The 25,866-nt window shown below is 52.8% G+C and overlaps 2 protein-coding genes and 1 long non-coding RNA gene across 4 annotated transcripts in view; 1 reads left to right on the top strand and 2 right to left on the bottom strand.

Moving 5' to 3' along the window:
• The window catches only part of UHRF1 (ubiquitin like with PHD and ring finger domains 1), a 36,971-nt gene extending 36,065 nt beyond the window's left edge, over positions 1 to 906 (bottom strand). The window contains exon 1 of the mRNA XM_047841690.1: positions 766 to 906. The gene's annotated coding sequence lies outside the window, so the exon portion shown is untranslated. The remainder of the gene's footprint in view (positions 1 to 765) is intronic.
• Positions 902 to 13,854, top strand: ARRDC5 (arrestin domain containing 5). Its single transcript, XM_047841704.1, has 3 exons — positions 902 to 1,392; positions 3,057 to 3,262; positions 13,024 to 13,854. The coding sequence occupies exons 1-3, from the start codon at positions 1,041 to 1,043 to the stop codon at positions 13,549 to 13,551; spliced, it is 1,086 nt and encodes a 361-aa protein (XP_047697660.1). The 5' UTR covers positions 902 to 1,040; the 3' UTR covers positions 13,552 to 13,854.
• Positions 13,855 to 14,324: 470 nt separating this feature from the next.
• LOC125156077 (uncharacterized) lies at positions 14,325 to 18,095 on the bottom strand. Of its 2 annotated transcripts, none has more exons than XR_007148465.1 (3): positions 17,906 to 18,095; positions 16,638 to 16,860; positions 14,325 to 15,662 (listed from the first exon to the last, which is right to left on the bottom strand). It is a non-coding gene; the product is annotated as an uncharacterized LOC125156077 (long non-coding RNA). The 2 variants fall into 2 exon arrangements; XR_007148464.1 differs by having other exon boundaries at positions 14,325 to 15,631.
• Positions 18,096 to 25,866: the final 7,771 nt, after the last annotated feature.

Genomic DNA, 25,866 nt, shown 5'->3' with positions numbered 1-25,866 from the left:
GAATGATGAGGTCAACAGGCAAGGAATAGGGCAAGAGTCTCCCCCAGAATCCCAGAACACCTTGATTTTAGCCGAGCATCTCCAAGAGCTGACAAACCGCTTAGGAGACAAGACGGCCATGTCTACAGAAGACATCGTGTAAAATAAAGCAAGACACAGCAAAGACCATGAATGAGGCCGGCCGGAGTCTGCAGAACGGACATTTCCTGGCACCTCTCGTGCTCCAGCGGCCCTCCCACTTAGGCATCAGCCCACGCGCAGATCAGGCACCAAGAAAACCGTTAGGGGGGGCACAAGGCCCCGGTCTCCTTTTTTGCAAAATCATATATTCTTGAAGGTCGTTAAGTCGCTCGACAAACTTTTACTGACACCCCTCTTGTCTGAACCAGGCCTGGAGCCAAGCCGACGTGGGTGGGCACAAAGTTCCTCCCGCCCTGGAGGGACTTTCCCATTCGATGGGGGGAGACACGGGTGTAAAGGGAAGTGTCAGATGCGTGAGAGGGTGTTCGTGCAAAGTGGAGCACACAACACTCTAAGCGTCTTCGATCGGGACACACCAGACTTCATACCCTGGCCATATCCATCATTTTTTTCCGACTGGGGTGAATAGCCATTAAAATGACAACGGAAGCGGGTGAGCCTAACCAGCGTATGGACCCTGAGAAGCGCGTGTACCGCACATGGGGGCCATCTGACAGAGCAGAAAATCCCTTGGGGCTCGTTCCTCGTTCCTCTCCATCTCTAAGCAGAGCTCATGATGCCTACCTTACCGGAATGTTGTGTTGTGAGAACTCTTCCCACCCAGGCCTCTGGCCTCCTGGCACGATGACAGGCGTTCCCAGTGTGGCAGGAATGTTAGGGTCTGTGGCTGTTTTTGCGTATTCATTTGCTATTTCCTAGGAAAAAGTGGTCAGGTTGTCATTTCCCCAACCAGTGAGGACTTTGGAATTCCCAAGCCGTCCCACCCGCCCCCCCCCCCCGAACAACAGCCTCGTCTCCCCTCCCGGCCACTGGAGGCCCCTTCCCAGAACCCTGGCTGGATGATGTCACAGACAGGTGACCTCACCGCGGCAAAGGAACCGGGGAGCTCAGTGTCCTGGGGGAGGGGCGAGGATGTTCCCCCACCTCCCCAACCCCCCATGTCTGTGGTGAAGTCGATCGAATTAGTGTTGCCCAAGGATGTGGTCTACCCGGCCGGCTCCAGCATAGAAGGGCAGGTGGTTCTCATACTGAACAGCACCCTGGTGAACCCCATAGTGAAGGTGGAGCTCGTGGGAAGGGGTTACGTGGAGTGGAATGAAGAAATCGGGGCATCCCGTGATTATAGCAGGGATGTTATTTGCAACAACAAGGCCGACTATGTGCACAAGACGAAGACATTCCCAGTAGAGGGTAAGGACCAAGCCAGCAGCCAACTCTAGCCATGATAGGAAGCTGGGTCTGGAAGGTAAACACATGTGTTAGTTGATCAACAAACCCCCAGGGATACCAGACAGGGGCAGAGGCCTGGTTCCTCCCCAGGAGGGAGGCTATGTATAACAATGACCATCAGATACTCACAACGCGAAAATAACAAGACAGGAAGAGCCGAGCAGGACCCAGCTATTCGAAATGAACTATCAAAGTCGTTCCCCTGGAAAATGCTATCCTTAGCCCCATGACCACTTTGGGAGGCCGGTAAAAAAAAATCTTTCTTGTGATTTTACAGATAAATCTCCCTCTAGCAGTGAACTCCGAGGAGACAAAGATAAGGAGTCCTATGGTCACCGGGAAAGAGAGAGGGGCAGGGAAGACATTCTAGGGAAAGAATAACTCGGCCCCGACTCCACGAGGTTCAGATCCAAAGTCTGGACAGACACCAGGGAGGCTGAGCTGCCCTGGAGCTACATGTCCTTTCCAAAATGTGTTCACGGGGGTGTTCCCGGGTGTTCCACAACTCTTGGCCAATGCTCAGCTAGACAAAGTTTCATTCTAGAATTTTAAAAGTTTTAGATAGGGAGGTCACGGAGGTCCCTTCAAAGAGGTGACTACTGAGCGATGGGAGGGATACCAGCCGTGCAGATTTCTAGGGGTCGGAATGGTAGGGGTGGGCGCCTGGATGGCTCGGTCAGTTAAGTGTCTGACTTCAGCTCAGGTCACGACCTTGTGGTTCGTGGGTTCGAGCCCCGCATCGGGCTCTGCGCTGACAGCTCGGAGCCTGGAGCCTGCTTTAGATTCTGTGTCTCTTTCTCTCTCTCTGCCCCTCCCCCGCTCACACTCTACTTCTCTCTCAAAAAATACACAAACTTTAAAAACATTTTTTTAATTAAAAAAAGGAAAAAGAAGGTTCTGGGGCAGGAACGGCCCCATGCCAGGCCTTACTGGCCAGCAGCCGTGTTGCCTCTCCGTGTCTCAGTTAACCTATCTGGAAAATGGGAGCCAGAAAGTCTTGCCTCATAAGATTGTTTTGGGGACTTAGTGACCTAATGGTATACAAAGGGCTTAGACTAGCATGGGGCACACAGGAAGGGCGTCATAAGTGTCACTTTTTGCAAGCAAACAGTCCGCACCCAGACCTCCCCCAGCGTCAGATACCAGCCTTTCTGATCGCCCAGCATTCCCCCTCCAAAGCATGAGCCCAAGCCTTCAGTGGATTCACTCATTTATTTCACAAACATTTATCGAGCGCCTTCTAGGCACCGCGTCGTGCCCAGTACTGGGGGTGCAGGTAGGCGCTCAAGACGTGTTTGTTGAACGAATGAATGCGTGTCTGAGGCCGGGACCTCCAATTTTGCAGATCCAGAGTAGCGGTGAGCACACCCCCGTGGGTAGCTTGGGGTGACCACCCCAGCCACATCACCCGCCCGGGGCCATCCCCCTCCAGCCCGGCTGAGGCCTAGGCCTGAGATCTGTAGACCACGCAGAGCCCTAAAAGCACAGAGCTCAGCCTAGCTCGGGGATGGGCGGGCCAGGCCCAGAACAAAGCCCTTGGCAAAATAATAAATAAAAAGTGGGGGGAGGAAAAAAAAAAAAAGATTCTAGAACCTTCTGATGGCATTGGTGTGTTTTGCTTTCAGATAATTGGTTAAGTGCAGGCAGCCACACCTTTGACTTCCATTTCAACTTACCTCCCAGGCTTCCTTCTACCTTTGCCAGCAAAATTGGCCACGTCTCCTACTCCGTGCAAGCCTCCTGCATGGGTCGGGAGCACGTTCTAGCAAAGAAGAGAATGTACTTGTTGATTCAAGGGACTTCAGACTTCCATCAAGAAAACGCACTGCAGGTAGTGATGGGAGAGGAGCAGGGGTCGGACTTGTCCTCAAAGCTCACGGGAGGCAGGGGGAGGTGGGAAGGCAGGGGACAGAGGTGGCCCCCACCAGGGAGAAGGAAAAGGCACGGATGGTTCCCCAGGCCAAGTTCACAAAAGGTGAATCAGAAACCAGGGCAGGCGCAAGGCCGGGGGGGCTCTCAACCCGGACAATTCTGCCTCCCCAGGGGGCACTGGGCGGTGTCCAGGGACATTTGTGGCTGTCACAGCTGGGGTGAGGGGAGCTACAGAGAATGAGTGGTCCCCAATGCCCTTGACCCTGCAACAAGGCAAGACTAAGCAGAGACCTCCCTGTGACCCACGGGTGAAAGAGGTGTCTGGATGCTCGGTGACTCTCCAGGGTCTTTGAGCCCTCAGACAGCAGAGATGGTGCCCCCACAAAAAGAGGCATGAAAGGGGGTGGCCTCTGGCCCTGGGAAAGGAAAGGCCATGTGATGTTGGTCTGGCTAAGCAAAGGAGGTTTTCTAGATGGTTCCTGGAGGGCCAGGTGCAGAGAAGTCAAGGTAGAAGTCAAGGTGGGTGGAGTGACGTTGGGCCAAGTAACTTCCCTGGGGACTCCTATCAGATCATGGTGGCTCAGATGGCTGGCGTTTTAGTTTTCGAGATCCAGGTAGGAATCCCAGAGCCCGCCCCCCCCCCCACCTCCATTTCATGTTTCATGTAAATCCCGAACTTCCCACAGTGCCCGGCGCAGGTTGGAGGATGTGCCCCAGAATCTTGTCCCAGCCGCCAACTCCAGTATTGTTATGTGTGTGACAAGAATCACCTGGAGCCCAGCCAACCTCTTGCGATGGTCCTGGAGGGTCTCAGGAAGGGTAGATGCTTGGAGGGGTGGACCAGCCCTGGGATGATCAGGCCTGAGCTCAAGGCCGCTTGACCATCTGCCCCCTGTGTCAGCCCTGAGCGAACTATGGCCCTCCTCTGGCCTTCCCTTTGGAAATGTCGGTGCTGGGTCGGACCCAGCCTGTGATTCCATTGGCAGATATGCTATTAGCTGGGTGGCCTTGAGCAATTAACACCTCCCAGGGGGCCCCCCCGGGGGGGGGGGGATCGGTTGAGCAGCTGACTCTTGATTTCAGCGCAGGTCACGATCTCTCGCATGTTTGTGGGTTCAGGCTCCGCCTTGGGCTCTGCACTGACAGAGCAGAGCCTGCTTAGGATTCTCTCTCTCTCTCTCTCTCTCTCTCTCTCTCTCTCTCCCCACCCCTCCCCCACTCGCTCTCTGTCTGTCCCTCTCTCTCTCTCTCAAAAATAAATATTAAAAAACAAAACAAAACAAAACACCCCGGCTCCCAGAGCCGTGACTTGACTGTCCTGATCTGCTCAATGAGAAGAAAACTACTTCCCTTGACGGGTGCCTGTGAAGACCGCAGAGTGTTCAGCACAAAGTCTGCACACCCAGGAGGTGCCCAGTAAGTGGGAAGATCTAAAATCAAGATCATAGCAGCAAAGGGAGTTATCACACATGCGTTTTGAGGATATGAAAATACTGGGTTTTTCTGACTACTCAGTACTGTCTTAACCAGACTGGTCAAGGGAGGCCCTTTTGAGGAGGTGACATTTTAGCAGAGAATTGAAAGAGAAGAGGGGGAAAGCCATGTGAACATCTGGGGTAGAGGGTTCCGGGCAGAGGGAGCAGTCCGTGCAAAGGCCCTGGGGCACAAGGCCCACCTCTGATGGAGGTGGGAGCCCTGGTGGGCAGACGGTCGTCATTTCATTCCCTTCAGCTGCTTTGGGGAGGATAGACAAGAGGGGGCAGGGTGAGGGCAGGAGCTGGGGCACCGGGGCAGAGGTTACCACTCTGGTGCAGTGAGCAGTGATGGGGCTCAACCAGGTACAGGCAGATTCTTGACCCCAGTCTGCCCTCAGAGCAGCCAGAGGCAGTCAGGTGATGACCTTCCTCTGCCCACGGCCCTCCCCGTCTCCCATCTCATTCAGGGTAAAGGCCAAAGTCCCTGCTGCCCACAAGGCCCTGAGTGACCTGCCCCATCCCCACCCTGCCCTCCCCTCTGCCCTCCCTCCCCTTTGCTCCCTCTGCTCCAGCCAAATGGGCCTCCTCAATGTTCGGCCCACACTCCAGGCCTGGGCCTGCCCCAGGGCCTTTGCACGGGCTGTGCCTTCCACCTGGAACACTATGATATGATCTTCCTCTCCTTCCTCCTCATCCTTCGGATCTCTGCTCCGAGGCCACGTAGTCACTGAATAAACTGTCGCAACCCCAACAGAGGGCACTTTAGCTGCATCTATCCAAATGAAAGGGAACATGCACTTTGTCCCAGCCACTGCCCTTCTAGAAATTTCTCCTTCTGATATTCTTTCACGTGTGACGTGACCTCCTACAGCGATGTTTTGGTGGCAAAAAAAAAAAAAAAAAAAAATTGGAATCAGCCTAAATGCTCATTGCTAGGAGAACGAAACCGGCAGGGTGCTGTCCAAGGTACACTCTACGGAAAAGTTAAAGAGAAACAAAGACCGGACAAGGACGTGTCAGTCCCGGGGTGGCGTGAGCGCTGGGAAGCTCAGAACCCCGAGCCCCGCGGCAGCGGGTGGTGAGAGCGTGAAATATACTTCCTTGCAGGTGTAGCAAACGACTCTCCGGAAGGAGGCCAGAGAAACTGACAAAACAGCCACTGCCCCCCTGGGAGGGGAGCTGGGGAGGGGGGAGGAGCAAACATTTTCCCCTTCCACTTAAAAAAAAAAACAGCTTTATTGAGATACACTTCACATACTTTATAATCGCCCTCCTCCAGTGCGCAAATTCAATGACTTTTGGTGTGTTCACAGCACGTTCTATTCACCCCAGAATGAAATCTTACATCCCTTAGCTGTCACCCCTCAAACTCCCCACATCCCCTCCCCCAGCCCCTGGCAACCACTAATCCATCGGCTTCCTCTCTCCCTGGGTTTGCCAGTGCTGGACATTCCATGAAAATGGAATCGTAGGGTCCGGAGCCTTTGTGTGTCAGCTATCTCCCACCCGCTCGCCTTTGTGCCGGCCCCGTCTGTGATGTATCCTTTTTTATGGCTGAATAATATTCCAGGGCACAGATGGGACCCGATTTCATGTATCCATTCCTGCACTGATGGATACTTGGGTTGTCTCCTCCACCTCTCGGCTGCATAGAGTCAAGGTACTGCACAGGTCGTACAAAGTTTTGCATGTTTCTCTTGGCCTGATACCTCGAGGGGCGTTGCTGGGTCAGATGACGAGTCTGTTTCACATTTGAGGAACCGCCAGCCTGTTTTTCCACGGTGGCGGCCTGTTTTCCCGTTCCCTTTAGCCAGGCTCGAGGGCTCTGATCTCTTCACCTCCTCTCCACTCTTTGTACCTTTAAGAGTCTTGAAAGATGGGACCCCGTTGCCTCTTCCAGGAGTCAGTACCGTTTGGAAAAGGAACTTGTCCCAGAGACGTTTCCTAACCACTGACTCTAAGCGAGCCCCCACCCCACCTCTCCTTCACTCCTGCCCCCCCCCCCCGCCATTTTGCATCCCACCACAGCCTCACGGGAAATGACCTGGTTCATTTTCAATGTGCCAGTTATGCGTTCGTCCCCCTGCCCCCCACCAGAGCAGGGACTGGGCTGGTCTTACTTCTTTTTTAGGTTTTTTAAGGTTTTTTTTTTTTAATTTAAGTAATCTCTACACCCAACCTGGGGCTCGGACCCACAATCCCAAGATGAAGAGGCACACGCTCCTCTGGCTGAGCCACCCAGGCGCCCTGGGACTAGGCTTGTCTTAACTGCTGTGGGTTTTCCTTGAACTTGGCACTAAATCGATGCAAACAAATACTGGTTGGATGAATCCCCCCACCCCCCACCCCCAGAGGCTCACCTATGCCAAAGGAATGCAGGGCTCTAAGACACTCCCAGATCCGGGAAATCCAACGTGGGGTTTGTACCCTCAACATTATTGGGTATCAGAGGGCTTTGGCCACCCTGCCTGACCTAGCGTGGAAGGCCTCTGGGCCATCGCTGGTACTTCTTGGCCCCTCTCTCAGCCACAGGCCAGAGGTACAGGCTTGGCCTTGAGTTAGGGCAGCCACTTCCTTAACACCTGCAGGGTTCTAACGCATGCGAGGAATTTTCGAATGAATGACTGGAGGGATTTAGAATAAAACTGCCTGCAATTAGCCTCCTGGAGGAGAGGGAGGCGGAGAGGGAGGAGGAGGCAGGGGGTCAGAGGCTGAGGGTAGAGGTGAGGTCACCTGGGGTCAGGGGTCAGCCCTAGGTCTCCAAGGGAAAGCAATCCTATCTGGACCGGTGTTTTCCAAACCTCAGACCACGCCCATTCATGGGTTGGAAAATCAATTGAATGGGATGCCAGTTCATTTGTATAAAATGCAAGAATACATAAGGCCAAAATGGAAAGTATTAGAAAAAAGCCAATTTTGGGGGGTTGCAAACATTGTGTGTGTGTATGTGTGTGTGTGTGTGTGTTTTAAATAGAAGAAGAAACAGAACAGAGAATAAAATAAGTAGAATAGGAAATGAAGAAAATATGGTTGGTGGGTGGCGATTAATTTTTTTTATGTTTATTTATTTCTGAGGCGGAGAGAGAGCACGAGTTGGGGAGGGGCAGAGAGAGAGGGAGACACAGAATCCGAAGCAGGCTCCAGGCTCTGAGCTGTTCAGCACAGAGCCCAACGCGGGGCTCGAACTCACGAACCGTGAGATCATGACCTGAGCCGAAGTCGGTCGCTCAACTGACTGAGCCAACCAGGCGCCCCAATTAATTTTTTTTTAATGAAAAAATAAGGGCGCCTCGGTGGCTCAGTGGGTTAAGTGTCTGACTCTTGATTTCGGCTCAGGTCATGATCTCACAGTTTGTGAGTTTGAGCCCCACATCGCACTCTTCACTGACAGCGGAGCCTGCTTAGGATTGTTTCTCTCTCTGCCCCTCCCCTGCCTGCTCTCTCTCTCTCTCGCTCTCTCTCAAAAACTTAAAAAAAAAACAACCCTCAAATATATACTAAAACATGAAAGAATAGAATAAAATAGGTCAGAAAATATAAATGTGGTGGGTTGCAACAAGCTTTGTTTTTACAACATCAATGTGTTGGACAGAATATAATAGCTTTGAATAGGTAGACTCCAGAATTTACCAGAAAAAAATTAATCTGGTGGGTTACGACCAGCTAATGTTTTATAAATTTTGTTTTTATATGAAGCAAAATAATAGAATAAAGTAAGTCCACTAAGCATAACGGGAAAATGAATTCAGAAGGTTGCGATGAATATATTTTTTCAATTCTTTAACATTTTCATTTATTTTTGAGACAGAGAGACAGAGGGTGAGCGGGGGAGGGGCAGAGAGAGAGGGAGACACAGAATCGGAAGCAGGCTCCAGGCTCTGAGCTGTCGGCACAGAGCCCGACGCGGGGCTCGAACTCATGAACCGAGAGATCACGACCTGAGCCGAAGTCGGACGTTCCACTGACCGAGCCACCCAGGCACCCCTGTGACGAACATTTTTAAAGGAATACAGTAAGTAGAATACAGTAAAACAGAAAGTACCAGCAGGCATGTGTCATGGATAAGTATTAGTTCATGACACGATGCCTCTTTCACAGACCTAGACGTAGATGCAAACACAGGTTGTATTCTCTGTCACGATATTAAAATCTATGTGTTTGTGACACGCTCTTCCAAAGGAGCCAGCCAGGTGCCCCTGAAATCTACGATTTGACCATGAGTTATGGTTTAAAAAACAAAAGAGGAAGAAGAAAGTATATATGACAGGTACTGTACGTGGCCCACAAAGCCTAAAATATTTATTACCAGTTTCTTTATGGAAAACGTGTGCCAGCTGGTGGCGGAGAGCAACTCTCCCGTGTAAGTGCAGGAAGAAAGGTCGTGGGGATGTCTGGATGTTCCTTCTAGCCCTTTTCTGACACCTAACACATAGAAACTATGTAAACATCCATCTTGTAGAGGGGGGCTGCCTGAAGAAATAAACTATAAACTATTTTGCGACCCGCTCAGTGGCCATGGTGAAAACAAAGCAGAACAACACGTGTGTTGATACAAATGCATCTCCAGCCCCGAACGCTGAGCTAGAAAAGCCAGTTGCTGGAGAACGTGGACAGCTTGATTTATTTAAAGCATTAAACTATGTAACACAGGATTGTATACTTCCCCCTCAAGCAGATGCATTTCTACGTAATATGAAAGTTGACGTGAGGGGCACCTGGGTGGCTCGGTTGGTTGAGCATCTGACTCTTGATATCAGCTCAGGTCTTGATTTCAGGGTCGTGAGTTCAAGCCCCGTGCTGGGAATGAAGCCTGCCTAAAAAAAAATAGAAGAGAAGAGAAGGGAAGGGAAGAGAAGAAAAGAAAAGAAAAAAGAAAGGAAAACTTCATACGAAACGGAGAGATGCCAGTCTGGAAAAGAAGGGGAGGGGAAAATGGGGCAAAACACCCAGAAGTCACCCAATTTCAGTCAAATCAGTAACGTTTCCTTTCTTCCACTGGTTAGAAGACACATTTGTGCTTGTTACATTATTCTTTCTAAAAAAATACTTTTTAAGTTTATTTATTTATTTTTGAGACAGACAGAGAGAGAGAGAGAGAGAGAGAGAGAGAACGCAGGGAAGAGGGAGGGAGAGAATCCCAAGCAGGCTGTGTGCTCTCAGCGCAGAGCCCAGTGCGGGCCTTGAACTCATGAACCGTGAAATCATGACCTGGGCTGAAACCAAGAGCTGGACTCTTAATCGGTTGAACTGCCCAGGCGCCCCGCTATGTGATTCTTTACACACTTTTTTCTGAGACAATAATGTGGCGTAGGTCCCTCCGTGTATGTCGTAGGAGAACAAATGTGTAGGTACAACAAACTGATCACCGTGAACTTCAGGATATTGCCTTTTGCAGGTGGGGTTGCCGCCTGGGCAAGTGTGAGGGACTTTGGGGGAAAACTAGCAAATTCCTTCTTCTTCTTGGAGGGAGGTTACAAGCGAGTTGACTTGATATTAATTCACAGTTGCATATTTGCTTTGTGGGGTGTTCTGTGTCTGAGGTTTTTTTTAATCTGCAGATATGGGGTGCCTGGGTAGCTTGGTCGGTTAAGCGCCTGACTTCAGCACTTTCTCTCTCTGCCCTTCCCCCATTCACACTGTCTCTCTCTCTCAAAAATGAATAAATGTTTTAAAAAATTAAGATAGGGGCCCCTGGGTGGCTCGGTCGGTTGGGCGTCCGACTTCGGCTCAGGTCATGATCTCACGGTTCGTGGGTTCGAGCCCTGCATTGGGCTCTGTGCTGACAGCTCAGAGCCTGGAGCCTGCTTCAGATTCTGTGTCTCCCTCTCTCTCTCTGACCCTCCCCCGTTCATGCTCTGTCTCTCTCTGTCTCAAAAATAAAAAATAAACATTAAAAAAAATTTTTAATAAAAAATAAATTAAGATAAACAAATAAGTAAATATCCGCTGATATGATAAACCCCCCATTTCAGGATGAAGAGGGCCAGGGGTGGGTGGATGGCATTGGAGAAGGGCCCATGGGGGCCTCAACTAGAGCTTGGTTTTATTTGTTATTTTATTTATTGGAGTTTATTTGTTTACCTTGAGAGAGACACTGTCAGTGTGGAGCCCGATGCGGGGCCTGAACTCACGAACCATGAGATCAGGACCCGAGCGAAAATCAAAAGTCGGTCACTTAACCGACAGAGCCACCTGGGTACCCCAATTTTTTTTGTTTTAAATTGTGGTAAAATATACATAAAATTTACCACTTAACCATTGCTATCAAATACATTCACATAGTTGTGCGACACTGATATATTTTTAAATTTTTTATTATTTCTTTAAGTTTGTTAATTTAGGGGCGCCTGGGGGGCTCAGTCGGTTAAGCGGCCGACTTTGGCTCAGGGCATGATCTTGCAGTCCGTGAGTTCGAGCCCCGCGTCGGGCTCTGTCTGTGCTGACAGCTCAGAGCCTGGAGCCTGTTTCCGATTCTGTGCCTCCCTCTCTCTCTGACCCTCCCCCGTTCATGCTCTGTCTCTCCCTGTCTCAAACATAAATGAACGTTAAAAAAAAATTTTTTTTTAAAGTTTGTTAATTTATTTTGAGAGAGAAAGAGTGTGTACTCAAGCAGGAGAGAGAGAGAGAGAGAGAGAGAGAGAGAGAGAGAGAGTTCCAAGCAGGCCTCACACTCAGCACGGAGCCCAACACGGGGCACGAACCCACAAACCGTGAAATCGTGACCTGAGCTGAAATCAAGGGTCAGGTGCTCAACCGACTGAGCCACCCAAGCGCCCCTGGTATTTTATTCCTTAAATGAGAAGCAATCTGGAACAAATCAGGAGAATTTGTAAACGCTGATGAAGCAGGTTGTGGGAACGCGGCAGCGGGGTGCTAGGCTCTGGGGGCGGGGGCAGCCCTGATGTGTAATGTTTACCAACTTCCCTGGTTGAAAATACTCCCATCAGAGCCAGCTTCAAGCGACCAACTCGATGTGACTAATGGGGAGTGGGAGGGGCGTTTGCAAGTATTTTTTGCACGATTTTTTTCCTCTCTGTCTTTTTGGTATGCTGAAGGGGAACACACACACACACACACACACACACACGTAAAAGTATCAAGTTCCTCTGCAAGAAGATACCAGAAGCCAGCAAAAGTGGAGAGCGATTATTCTAAGCCCACCCCACATCACGTTGAATCCTTTAGAATATTGTTCACAAATAAAAAGGAAAACGTCACCCAAGCCACGCAGTAAATATAACGTGTGACTTTATCTGCAACCCAGCAGCTAAGTTGATAGAATGGCTGCCTTTTGAAGCATTTATTGAAACACGTTACATAATTTCAACTCTACAGTTTTCTTTTCGTAATTCAGAGCCCGGAATATTTTCTCCTAAAGTCTGAACTACTTGGGTAAACCCTAGGTCTCTGGCAAGACATCTCCTGTCTTCTAGAAATCCAATGACCAGGGGCGACTGGGTGGCTCAGGTGGTTGAGCACCTGCCTCAGCTCAGGTCATGATCTCACGGTTTGTGACTTCGAGCCCCACATCGGGCTCTCTGCAGTCAGCACGGAGACTGCTTGGGATCCTCTGTCCCCCTCTCTGTGTGCCCCTCCCCTGCTCACATGTGCGTGCTCTCTCTCTCTCTCTCAAAAATAAATAAACATTAAAAGAAGAAACCAAGTGGGGCTCCTGGGTGGCTCAGTCGGTTAAGTGTCCGACTTCAACTCAGGTCATACTCTCACAGTTCATGGGTTCGAGCCCCACGTCAGGCTCTGTGCTGACGGCTCAGAGCCTGGAGCCTGCTTCTGATTCTGTGTCTCCCTCTCTCTCTGCTCCTCCCCTGCTCACGCTCTGTCTTCTCTCCCTCTCAAAAATAAATAAACATTAAAAAAGAAGGAAGGAAGGAAGGAAGGAAGGAAGAATCCAAGGTCCAGAGAAGTCAAGCCACTTACTCAGGGTCACACAGCAAGTAAGCAATGGAGGTGGGGGTAAACCAGGGTCTCGTGCATTTCAAAGGCTTCTTTTGCAGAGGAGGAAACTGATAGTCGGAAAGGCAAAGGGAATCGAGTAAAGGAAGCTGGGAGGCGATGCCAGGCTTTTGGCTGCTAAATCCCCAAGGCTCCAGATCCTACCTCGGGGCCTCCTCCTCAGGAGAGTCCCAGCGGTTCCAGGCTTGCAGGAGCTATGGTGGAGGAACGTTCGGCAGGCGAGCGGATCCCGTGGCCGTGACCCCTCACGGTTGCCCGTCCTCCCCAATTCCAGAACCCTCTGTTCGTGGAGGCTGAGAAGAAAGTCTCGTACAATTGCTGCATCCAGGGTACCATCCGCCTTCAGATCCACATGGAAAAGAACACCTTCGCGCCGGGGGAGGGGATTGTCTTCACCACGGAGATCGGCAACCACACCGGCAAGCGCATCAAGACGGTCGTCTTCGCCCTCTACGCCCACGTGCGGTACGAGGGCTTCACCCCCAAGGCGGAGCGGCGGTCGCGGGAGGACAGCAGCGAGCTGCTCCGGCGGGAGGCCGACACCCAGATCGCGCCCTTCGACACCACCAAGATCGTCAGCACCCTCAACCTCCCGCAGGTGCTGTCCGTGAGCAGCAGCACCCGGGACGGCGAGATCATGAGCACCCGCTATGAGCTGGTCAGCACGGTCCATCTGCCGTGGTCCCTGACCTGCGTGAAGGCCAAGGTTCCCATCGTCGTCACCGGTGTGCCCGTGGATACCGCCGGCTGCCAGCCGCTGGAGGGGGCGGCGTTACCCGTGAGCCAGGAGTGCCAGAATTAAGCGCCCAAACTTCTAAATATTAAAAGTTTTATTGGACGGTATGAGCAGCCCTGTCTTTGTCTCATAAGACAGGCTTCAGATGAGTCACGGTGGATGGGGGGGGGGGCATGCCTGAACCTCCTTCTCACACGGCAGCCACTTAGGTATCGCTTTCTCCCGATGGCCAGGAGAAGACCAGGGGAAGGGACAAGACTTGGCAGTCGTCCCCGCCCCGGTTGGCGCTCCAGACCCATTTCCTTGCTGGGCTCTTAGAGTGCCTAGACCTGGGGTCCGCGGCTGGGGTGGTTCAGCCCTCTGGGCAACCAGCAGTCGTAAGGGCTGTCCCCAAGGAGGGGAACAGGGGCTACTCCGAGCATGGCGGGGGGGGGGGGGGGGAATGGGGGCCAGAGATGCAGCTCATTGTCCTGCAATGCCCAGGATGGCCTCACCCCAGAGGATGACCCAGCCCCAACGGTCCACAGTGCCAAGGGGGAGAAACCTTGCGTTCATCATTTGGGCGTAAAATTGAGTTTCATCCGTAGCTCACACTGGACACCAGAATAAATCCCCGATGGGTCAGGCGGTGCAAATCAGGGTGACCCCTCCAGTGTTTGTGAGTTACCTCCTCTCTCCCTCCCGCTTGTTGTGTGTATTTAAATGTTTACTTATTAATTAATTTATTTATTGACAGAGAAAGAGAGAGAGAGAGAGAGAGAGCAGGGGAGGAGCAGAGAGAGGGAGACAGAGTCCCAAGCACGCTCCTCACCGTCAGCACAGAGCCCAATGCGGGGCTCGAACCCACGAACCATGAGATCGTGACCTGAGCTGAAACCAAGCGTTGGACACTTTAACCGACTGAGCCACCCAGGTGTCCCTTGAGCCACCCAGGTGCCCCTTGATGCGTGCGTATAAATGTGTGCGGTATCCCAGGACCTCAGTAGGTCAGATGATTATGGGATGCAGAGTCTCCTGGAGGTCAATGGAATCCCCTAACCCAGGGAGTCTCACCCAGCGTGGCTCTGCCCCCAGGGGACACTGGGCGAGGTCTGGGGGCATTTGTGGTTGTCATGACTACGAGTGCTCCCGGCGTTGAGTGGGCGGGGGTCAGGAATGCGGCTCAACATCCCTAGTGAACGGGGGTTGCCCCCACAATCAAGAAAATCTGGCCCCAACAGACTCTTAACTACAGACAACAAACTGCTGATTACCAGGGGGTAGGGGTGGGGGGATGGGTGAGATAGGTGATGGGGACGAAGGAGTGCGTTTGTCGTGATGAGCACTGGGTGATGTACTCGAGTGTGGAATCACTACCCTGTGCACCTGAAACTCATGTCACACTGTATGTTAACTAAGTGAAATTTAAATAAAAACTTAAAAAAAAAAAAAAAAAGAATGATCTGGCCCCAAATGTCAGCCCTGCTGAAGGGGAAAGGCCCTAGGCTGGGGAAATCCATGGGGGCAGGTGGCTGCCAAGTCCCGGGGTTGGGTCTGAGGGCCCCTTACCCAAGTCAGGGCCTGTCCCTCCTACACTCACAGCCTCTCAGGGCTACCCCTCTCAGGGCAGACGTCAAAGTCCTCCGGGCATATGGCCTGCACATCGGGCCCATGTCACATCCATGACCATCAGTCACCAGCACCTGACCTCCCCCACATTCTGTCCTCCCTGCAAATAAAACTCCAGGATGCCTCGTTAAATTTGAATTCCAGAAGGACAGTAATAGTTTAGCATAGGTACGTCCCATTGCCGTATTTGGGATATACTCAGGCTTAAAAAAAAATCATGCGTTGTTTATCTGATATTCCGGTTTAACTGGGTGTCCTGTATCTTATCTGGCAATCTGCTTCCTCAAGCAACCAGGAGACTCTGAACACAAATCAGGCACTTCGGTCCATTGGGTCCCCTTGGCACTCACCCTGGCCCACCAGGCTCCGCGCGGCCAGGAACGAAGGAACGACTTCCCTGATGTCACGCCAGATTCTTATTCTTCTCCCCCTTCTCAGATCTCTGGCTTCTGTCTTCTTCAAAGCCACATCATCCATACCTCTTCTTTCAGGAAGCCTTCCAGACATACCAGGCAGCACCTCTCACCCTCCTCGGGTCCTGAAATATGGGTGACCGTCACGCGTCATTTCTGCAGACGATAAGTGCAAATGATAACAGAAATGATGGGGACAATAATAAGACCCTGGCAAGGACTGGCTCACGTTCCATCAGGGTTTCCTACTTCCTCCTGGGCACATGGCTGGACTACATTTCCCAGTATCCCTTGCAGTTAGGTGCGGCCACGTGATTGGCCTGGCCAATGGGAGGTAAGACGATCATGGCCAATGGCCCCGTGACTGATCTGGTTAAGCGACGGAAGTCACTTCAGGGCCAGATCCACGCTACAAACTTGCCATAGGAACCTTGTTCTCTCTCTCCCCTTTTGCCAGCTGCTTGCAGAGGAGTGTTTGGAGGGGAGCTGCCCCAGGACACTTGATTCGCGCTTGATTGGTGCAAACGCAAGGAATAAAACTTTATTGAATAAACAACAAATAACAATAAGTACATAACAAGTTGAAATTTGCTTATTCCAGCCACTGGTGTACCCTAGGATTTCTCCGCGTCTGCTACTCTGATTATTTTTGTAATGTTCAGTTTTTGAGAGAGAGAGAGAGAGAGAGAGAGAGCACAAGCAGGGGAGGTGCAGAGGGGGTGGGGACAGAGAATCAGAGGCAGGCTCCGCGCTGTGTCGGCACAGAGCCTGATGCAGGGTTCAAACTCACAAACCCGTGAGATTGTGACCTGAGCCGAGGTCGGCCGCTCCACCGACCGAGCCGCCCAGGCGCCCCTAGTCTACTCTTAACATACAAGTAGCTGTATTTATGGAGGCCTTTGGACATTTGGGGGGCATGGACTCAACGTGGCCACAGCCAAACCTGCCACGTCACCTTCTCCCCACCCTGCGCCGCCGGTTCCGTCCTCAGCTCCCACGTCGATGAAGTTACCGGAGTCGCTTCTTCCCCCAAATTCTGTTTGTTTTACTTCTTCAGCAACTCTGTTAACCTGCCCACTCCTCTCCATCTCCCCTGCCACCACCCGAATCCAGGCCACCATCAGTGCTCACGTGGATGACTGCAGTGGCTGCTTCCCAAGGGGGCGTACGTTCACCTCTGCCGTTTCGTCCATTGTCCACACGGCAGGCAGAGAGAGAGCCTCTCAAAACGGAATTGTGATGACCGGGGAAGCCCCGCCCACATGGCTCTCGGCTGGAGGCTTTAGTTCCTCGCCACCTGGGCTCCTTGGGTGTTCTCGAAACACGGCAGCTGGCTTCCTCCAGAGCGAGTGATCTGAGAGAGAGCAGGGAGGCCACGGTGACTTTTGTGACCGAGTCTCAGAGTGTTGGACACAATCGCTTCTGCCATATTTTGTTTGTAAGAAACCACTCACTCGGTCCAGCCCACACTCACAGGGAAGAGAATTAGGCTCCACTTTTGTAAAGGAGTGTCGGGGTGCCTGGGGGGCTCAGTCGGGGTGCCTGGGGGGCTCAGTCGGTTAAGCATCTGATTTCAGCTCAGGTCATGATCTCACGATCCGTGAGTTCGAGCCCCACGTCTGGCTCTGGGCCGACAGCTCCGAGCCTGGAGCCTGCTTCCGATTCTGTGTCTCCCTCTCTCTCTGACCCCTCACTGCTCATGTCTCTCTCTCTCTCTCAAAAATAAACATTAAAAAAAAAAAAAATTTTTTTTTAAATAAAGGAGTGTCAAAACACTATGGAGGGGCACTTGGGTGGCTCAGTTGGCTAAGTGCCTGACTCTATTTCAGCTCAGGTCATGATCTCACGGTTTGTGAGTCTGAATCCCAAGTTGGGCTCCATGCTGACAGTGCGGAGCCTGCTTGGGATTCTCTCTCCCACTCTCTCACAATAAATAAATAAACTTAAAAAAAGAAAACATTTGTGGATGTTTTTTGTTTGCTCCTTTTTTTTTTTTTTTTTTTTTACTTTAAACTCTACACCCGACATGGGACCTGAACTCATGACCTGGAGAGGGAGAGTCACATGCTCTACAGCCTGAGCCAGCCAGGCATCCCTTTGGGCGTATTTTTAAAAACCACATTCCTCTGGGGCGCCTGGGTGGCTCAGCCGGTTAAGCGTCTGACTTTGGCTCAGGTCATGATCTCACAGTTCGTGAGTTCAAGCCCGACATCGGGCTCTGTGCTGACAGCTCGGAGCCTGGAGCCTGGTTCAGATTCTGTGTCTCCCTCTCTCTCTCTGCCTCTCCCCCACTCGCACTCTGTCTCTCTCTCTCTCTCAAAAATAAATAAAAACGTTAAAAAAAAAATTTTAAAACCACATTCCTCAACCAATCGCTTGACCAATCCCATTGGGTCCACCTTTAATATCCTTCTAGACTCTTCCTCTTTCCATGATCACACCCTGGCACAGCAGCTGGAGGGTCCACCGATGGATGAACTGATGAACAGGTGTGGTCCATTCATACAATGGAATATTACTCAGCCTTAAAGAGAAAGGAAATCCTGAAACATGATGCACCATCAATAAACACGGAGAACGTTATGCTAAGTGAAGTAGGTCAATCGAAAAGGACAAGTCCTGGGGCGCCTGGGTGGCTCAGTCAGTTAAGCGTCCGACTCTTGATTTCAGCTCAGGGCATGATCTCGAGGTTTGTGAGTTCAAGCCCCAAGTCGGACTCTGTGATAAAGGCACAGAGCCTGTTTGGGATTCTCTCTCTGTCTCTCTCTCTCAAAGATAAATTTTTTAAAAATTTTCAAAAAGGGACAAATCCTGCATGATCCCACTCACGGGGTCCCTAGAGGAGCCCAGTCCACAGGGACAGAGAGTAGATGGTAGGAGCCCAGGGTGGGGCAGGGGGCGGGGAGTCAGTGTTTCACGGGGACAGAGTCTCAGTTTGGGGAGATGAGAAAGTTCTGGAGACATATGGTGGGGGGCGGTTGCACAATAGTGTGAATACACTTAATGCCACTGAGCTGTGCACTTAAAATGGCTGGGATAAATTACAGTAAATTTTATGTTGTGTGTACTTTACTACCATTGAATTTTTTGTAATAATAACAATGCCCAAGGGGCACCTGGGTGGCTCAGTCAGTTGAGGGTCCAACTTTTGATCTCAGCTCAGGTCTTGATCTCGGGCTTGTGAGTTCGATCCCTGTGCTGGGTTTTGCACGGGGCATGAAGCCTGCTTAAAAATAATGGGACACCTGGGTGGCTCAGTCGGTTAAACGTCTGACTTCAGCTTGGGTCACGATCTCACGCTCCGTGGGTTCAAGCCCCACATCGGGCTCTGTGCTAATAGCTCAGAGCCTGGAGCCTGCTTCGGATTCTGTGTCTCCCTCTCTCTCTGCCCCTCCCCTGCTCACACTTTGTCTCTCTCTCTCTCTCTCTCTCTCTCAAAAATAAAATAAACGTTAAAAATTTTAAATAATACTCAAGCTTTTTTTTTTTTTTTTTTTTTTTTTTAGGGTTTATTTTTGAGACAGAGACAGAGAATGAGCAGGGAAGGGGCAGAGAGCGAGGGAGACACAGAATCCGAAGCAGGCTCCAAGCTCCAAGCTATCAGCACAGAGCCCAACGCGGGGCTCGAACCCATGAACTGTGAGATCACAACCTGAGCCGAAGTTGGACGCCCAACCGACTGAGCCCCCCAGGCGCCCCTATAGTACCCAAGCTTTCCATGGTCCTCACTGTGCCCCAGGCACCAAGCCGAGCTGTGGACTGCCTCGCTTAATCCTCTCCATCATCTGTGAATCAGGACAACAGCCGTCAAGGGTCATCACTGCCTCCGTTTCACAGACCAGGCAGCAGAGGCTCAGAGAAGGGCAGGGGGGCGCCCAGGCTCACAAAACCAGGATGAGAGCCCCTAACCACCGCTCAGCAGCGCGTCGGCTAAGGAGGAAGGGACGCATCTCAGAGATGCAGAGCTGAGGCAGGTCACCGGCCGGCCAGCGGCCCTCAGCATCAGTGAGTGGCCAAGCCGAGATGGGGACCCGGGGTGGTCTGAGCCCGTCCTGGGGGCTGCGGGTGTGAGTCCTCATTTACATCTCCCCTGGGCACCAGCGCCCTTTCCTGTAAAGCTCACAGGGCATCATGGAAGCAGCCAGGAATGGCGGTGCCCGAGCAGGGCTGGGAGTCTGAACCACAGGCTCTCCGGACGTGGGCTTTCTCATCTGTACAATCTGTAAGGAATTATTACAGTTAAAATAATGTGACTACTGATGATCGCCATGACGGCTTTTAAATGTGAATTGTTATCACTCACCGTGGCACAACTTGACATGTGGGGCTGGATCACTCTCTGTGGGGGCTTCCCTGGGGACTGTGGGGGCTGGGCAGCATCCCTGGCCCCACCCCCTCCACGCCGGGAGCACCCCGAGTAGGAACAACTCCAAATGTCTCCAGACACCCCAAGTGGAGGCAGAATCCCTGAGAGTTCTGAAGGCAGCATTGCCCCAGGTGGCAAAACCCCTGTCCGCGTTACAGGGTCGAAGTCTATGTGGAGTTCGTGTATCTGATACAGTCAATGCTAATGAGGTTCCCACCTCTGCTATTTATATGCTGTGTGACCTTGGCTGAGTCACTTCCGTCTCTGAGCCGCAGTATCCCCACCTGTAAAACTCGAGTTCATCATTCGTCCCTCCTTCCCAAAGGTGCAGGATTAAACAGCCTACGTCTGTAAACGCGTCGGCCGAAGTAAGCACTCACCCCCCCAGATACTGTTGTCACCGCAGCTGGGGGCTTCTGGAAGATTCTGACGCACAATGGCGGCGGGGCTCCTGCCCCCTCCCCGCCGCCGTCGGCGGCCTCCCCTCTGGGCCCCAGATTCAGGAGACCACACAGGCGGGCGTTGGGAACACTTCCTGTGCGGTGGCCTGTGGTACCCACTGGGACAGGTGGGCCAACGGGAGAACACAGCTGGGACCGCCCCACTTCCTGCCCCGGGGGGAGGTGCTTCTCACGTTCCTTCGCCCCCACCCCCAAAATAACACCCCCCCACCCCCCAGGAACCCAAGCCACTGCACCAGCTGCAGCCTCCAACTCAGGGGACATAGGACAGGCGGGGCCCGGCAGCTGCCACCACGTAGCCTGCCCCGCTGGGAATGTCCTCCCCCCTGCTGCTGCCACCTCCGGCATTCCGATCCCAAGGGGGTGACCTGGCCTCCCCCGTGTCCAGGACATGTGAGCCCTGAGCGGGCAGGGGGGCTGGGGGGGGGGGTGTTCTTTTGCCGTCCTGGGTGACAGGAGACCCTCTCTGGCCGGAACCCCCAGATCCCAGGTGCCTCCACTCCTCACCTCAAGGGACTGTTCGAGGGGGAAGGGGCCGGTTGCCAGGACAACAGCCCCCCACCTCTGCCTGTGAACAAAGGGGCAGCCGGGAGAGCCAAGAACGGGGTGTTCTTTCCCCAGCAACGTGACTGGCACATCCTGGCAGCTGACGCTTGGCGGGCCAGGCCCTGAGCTGCTGGGCCTGGCCACCCCAGACAAGGCCACTCAGTGTAGGGGCAGCAGGGGGTGGCTGTGGCCCTGAGGGATCTAGTTCCTGGTCAACCGCCCCTAGGCCTCTGTCCTTCCGGCACATTCTGACGAGGAAGTCAGCCCGCTCTGCCTGCAGGACTTCACAGAAAGGCCAGGGGGCCTCAGATGTCTGGCTCTGAGCTGGACGGGCCACCAGAGCTGGGTGGAAAGAGGCCACACGGAGCCCTTCCCTCTGCCGGGACCCCTGGCCTGGCATTCTGGGGCTGGCGGTGCCCAGTGGGACCTGACCGGCCCGGGAGGGGCCGGCCCAGGGGACAGTGGGTCTCAGAGCCGCTCCCCTCCCCCCAAGCCCGTACCTCCGTGCAGGGGACAGCGGGCAGCTGGCGCCATGAGGGCGGGGGGGGGGGGGGGGCGGGGACAGGCCAGGGCCTGCATGTTAAAAGACCCCCGGTTTCCCGCGGCGAGCCGGCACGAGGAGACAAAACCTTGCCTTCTGGCCATCGGGCCACAGTTGGTCAGACTGTCCAGCCACTGGCTGGAGCTGCGTCGCTGGGGAAGACGTAGGCAGGTCTGCTGCGGCTGGGGTGTGGCTCCCAGGAAAAATACGGGACGCGCAGCGAAACTAACATTTCTTGGCATATGAGTATGTCCCTTACGATATCGGGGTCATACTTATGCTAAAAACTATTCATTGCGTATCTGGAATTCACATGTAACTGGGTGTCTTGTAATTTTACTGGATAAATCTGCAACCCACGGGCTCTCAAAGAGGCAAAACCAAACTCACCAACGCCCTCCCAAACTCATTCCTCCGCTGGTCCCAGCCCCGGGGAGGGCCTAGGTGGCCTCTGCCTCCCTGGGTCCCTCCCCGCAGGCGCGAGTCAACCTCACCTTCTGAACCATGGCCTGCCCACTCCCTGCCGTGGTCTCTCCCACCTACCCCCACCCTCCCTGCAGGCCTGGTCATGGGCCATCAGCTCCCGCCTGCCCTGCCCTCACCCCTGCCTTTCTCTGCCTCTTGAAGACTCCACCCCCCTCCCCAGAGACCTAAACAGGGCCTCCTTCCTCTCAATCCCCCGTTTCAACGATAAAGGCCAAAAGCTTCTGCTTGATGAAGCCCCTTCCTCAGCAGGGCTCCAAGCAACCCCTACTCCTGGTTCCCAGCCCCCTCTCCCAGAAGGCGCCGTGGTTGCCCAAAAGCTTCCTGTTTGTTCAAGACCCCAGCTATGCCCCCACCTGAGTCAGGTGCCCTTCTCCGCCCACAGCCCTCCAGGGCTCCCACCTCCGCCTCTCCCCACCCCACCGGGGTGTAAGCCCAGGTCCTCCCCTAGCCTACCTGCCTCGTCCCCTCCCTCTCTCCCCCCCCTGGATTGCTCTGCTCTGGCCACTTGGGCGGGCCTCTTCGCCCTTCTTCCAACACAGCAGTCCAGTGTTGCCCCAGGACCTTTGCACAGGTATTCCTGTTGCTTGGAGTACACCTCATCCGGACGGCCGTTTTCTGTTTCACCACTGTTCAGCAAAGCACACAAGAGGTGTTTAATACACACTTCCTGAATGAGTAATTCATCACGGTGCCTGGAATGTCCTCCTGTATTGCCCTTTCCTCCTTTCTATGACTTCCACCTTTTCTGTAAGACTTCCCTCAAGCAGGTGACTCGTTTTCCCCTTCCTGATTTCCTTTATCCATAAGGTGGCCCAAGACATTTTCCAGTGCTCCCTCCCACCCGCCCTTGCTGACCATGCTTCAGAACCTTCTGTGGCTCCCTAATGTCCTCAGGGCTCCTGTCAGCCTGGCCCTGCCCAAACTGTCGGACTTGGTCTCTCTTCCCTGACACCCTGCCCCCACCACATTCTACCCTCCAGCCTCTCACTCTGCACCTTCACACTCTCTGTTCCCTGTGCCTGGAATACCTCTCCAGTGCCTTCACCTGCCTGACGCTGATTCCTCCTCTCTCTCAGGACTCGGCCTAGAAGTTACTTCCTCCTGGAGGCTTCCCAGGACCACCCACAGCCTGGGTCCAGCCCTCCTCTGGGCTCCACTGTGCCTGTGTAGCTCCAACGCGGCCCAATCGCCTCTATTTTTGACCCTTGGGCACCAGAGCCAACTTACTCGTCAGACCCGAGACCCAGGACCCATGACACTTTTAAGGGCCCGTGGAAATGGTTCTTTTCAACTTACCTTACAATCAGAAGAAAAGAATGAATGCAATACCAGTGCAGTTGTAAAAGGTCATTTGCAATATTTTTTTCATGGAGGGAGGGACTCCAAAGTGCCTTAAGGCTGTGAAAGTCTTTTTTTTTTTTTTTAAGTTTATTTATTTTGAGAGAGAGAGAGAGAAAGAAAGCGTGAGCAGGGGAGAGAGGGTCAGAGAGAGAGAGGGAGAGAGAGAATCCCAAGCAGGATCTGCACTGTCAGTGCAAAGCCCGATGCGGATGGGGCTCAAACTCATGAACCGTGAGATCAAGACCTGAGCGAAATCAAGAGTTAGACGCTTAACCCACTGCGCCACTCAAGCGCCCCAGTGCTGTGAAAATCTTAATGCAGCCCTTCTAGTCCCTGGCAAGTGTCTCCCTACTGGGTTACAAGTGCCTTGAAGGCGGTAGAGGCTGAATCCCCAGGGCTGCCGAGCACGAGCCTGGTACACAGCAGGTGCTTAATAATTCTTTGCTGAATGACTGAATATGCAGTGAATCACTAGGTCCTCGCAGCGAGGCCTGACCTGGTTCACACATAATAAGAGATGTTTGATAAATGGATGGATGGATGGATGGATGGATGGATGGATGGACCGAAGGAGGGAAGGGTCAGACTGTGGATGGAGGGGACACCTGGGCCAAGCCAAGACCAATCTGGGACCAGCAGCGCCACCTAGTGACACAACGCTGGTCTGTCTCTCCTTCCTCTAGACTCGGCTCAAAAGAATGGGAGTTTTCGGAGCTTTTCCACTGGAAAGTGTGCCTAGAGAAGAAGAAGGGGAAGCCGGGAGGAGGAGGAGGAGGAGGAAGGCACATTGAGATCTCAAACAAATTCCGACTACCCATTTCTGGTTTTTCGACCTGGAACATCACCTCTTTTGACCCTCAGCTTCCTCATCCAGAAAATGGGGGAAATTAAAGGCAGGCCTTTGAATAATGTAATAAAAAAGCTCAGAAAACAGTATGTTTCTCACCTCCCACCCTGGGAATAATCCTGGACAGGTGTTGCCCTCAAGGAGCCCACCCAGGCGAGGAGGTGACAGAGGGAGGACGTGGCTGGGGCGGAGAGAGGGATGTGAGTTTGGGGGCAGAGTTGTCGGATTTAGCAAAAACAAAAACAGAAAAATAAAAAGGATGCCCAGCTCAGTTTGAATTTCCGGTCAGCAAGGAATCATTTTTGAACGCTGAGTATATCCCAAATAGTGCACGGGATATACTTATACCCCCCCAAATGTATTCCTGGTTGACCAGAAATTCAAATTGAAGTGGACATCCTCTATTTTGTCCGGGAGCCTTCGCCTGGGGGAGACTGAGGAGGTGGGCAGGAAGACTTCCAGGAGGAGGAGGCAGTGGTGCTGAAAAGCGAGCACAAAGCCTCTGGTCGTGTAGCCGCTGCTGGTGGTGCGGTCCCCTCCCCCACCCACATACGCACATGCGCAATGGCCAACGCCCCGGATTGCACTGGCGGAGAGCTGAACGTGGGGGTTGAGCACCACACTGGGGAAGAAGGTGGGCATGGCTGTTCTCCTTTCCTTCAAAAGTTGTGCTACCAGACATTACTCCCAGTGACTCTTGAGCTGTGTGACCTTAGACAACTCACTTAACCTCTCTGAGCTTTATCCATCCCAGGACTCTTAGCCTCCATTACCCCCTCATCAACTTCCTGGCGGGGCCTCCAACTTACCAAGCATGGTCTGCCTCAGGGCCTTTGAACGTGCTGTTTTCCCGGATCTCTAGGGGGGGTCTCTCCTTTTCTCCCTCGCTTCTGCATTAAGAGGCCAATCTGGGAGGCCTCCCTTGCCCACCTTACTAAAAATCACACCCCCATTCTCCCATCTTCAGTCCTTTGCTTTTCTCAGCAACACCACCACCCGACCTACTATGTATTTCACTCATTTCTCGTTTATCGTCTGTCTCTGCCACTCTGACAGTGAGTTTTACTCACTGTCCCCAACGCCCAGCACAGCAACTCCAGACAAATGGCTGAGTGAACGAGTAGGAACGCGAATGGGTAGGAAAAAAAAGGCCAGCAGCCGATGTGAAACATGTCACTGTTGTGGCCGGTTGCTTTAACCCTCGTGGGGTCTCAGACTCACTTGAGAATCTGACGAGCTGCACTTGGTTACTTAGATGCGAACATTCAGTTTCCTGATGTGCAAAAGCCATATGGCGCTGGTGGCCACCATACTGAATGCCACAGAATTCCAGAGCATTCCCAGCGTCTCAGAAAGCTCTACTGCATGGTGCTAGTGTGGTCACTGTCGAAAAACCACAGTCACAGATACCGATTGGTTTTCTTGTTCTTTCCGAGGCTTCAGAGACCCCACCCCACCCCACATAATGTAGCAAACTTGTGGCTCCTGAGGTGAACACAGCCCCAGTTGGGTTTTGTTTGGTCCAGTGGTTTTTGTAAAAGGCAGAGCACTTTCTTTAGTCTAAAATCTTGGTGGATGTGGGAATCTCTGGGTGGGTGTCCCATAGGGCCGCTCTCTGCCATGCTGCCAACGCTTTAGCGGAGGCACTTCCTTCCTTCTGGCCCTTTGGACCACCTGAGTTTGAGACTTTGGTTTATAGACCAAGAGGATAAATGATTGGGGGGTGGGGGGGTGGGGTGCAAACAAATCCAAGTGGTTGCTGCTTTAGGGAG

The sequence above is a fragment of the Prionailurus viverrinus genome, chromosome A2, assembly GCF_022837055.1.
Source record: "Prionailurus viverrinus isolate Anna chromosome A2, UM_Priviv_1.0, whole genome shotgun sequence".
Classification (NCBI taxonomy): domain Eukaryota; kingdom Metazoa; phylum Chordata; class Mammalia; order Carnivora; family Felidae; genus Prionailurus; species Prionailurus viverrinus.
The sequence above is the reverse complement of the archived record's forward strand: the minus strand, read 5'-3'. Positions and strand labels throughout refer to the sequence as shown.

What these genes read in the sequence shown, in the direction of transcription:
- ARRDC5 (XM_047841704.1), top strand. Translation starts at nt 1,041, where the DNA reads ATGATGTCACAGACAGGTGACCTCACCGCGGCAAAGGAACCGGGGAGC. An exon ending in GAAGACATTCCCAGTAGAGG is followed by an intron (nt 1,393 to 3,056) that starts GTAAGGACCAAG and finishes TTTTGCTTTCAG; the next exon opens with ATAATTGGTTAAGTGCAGGC. An exon ending in ATCAAGAAAACGCACTGCAG is followed by an intron (nt 3,263 to 13,023) that starts GTAGTGATGGGA and finishes CCCCAATTCCAG; the next exon opens with AACCCTCTGTTCGTGGAGGC.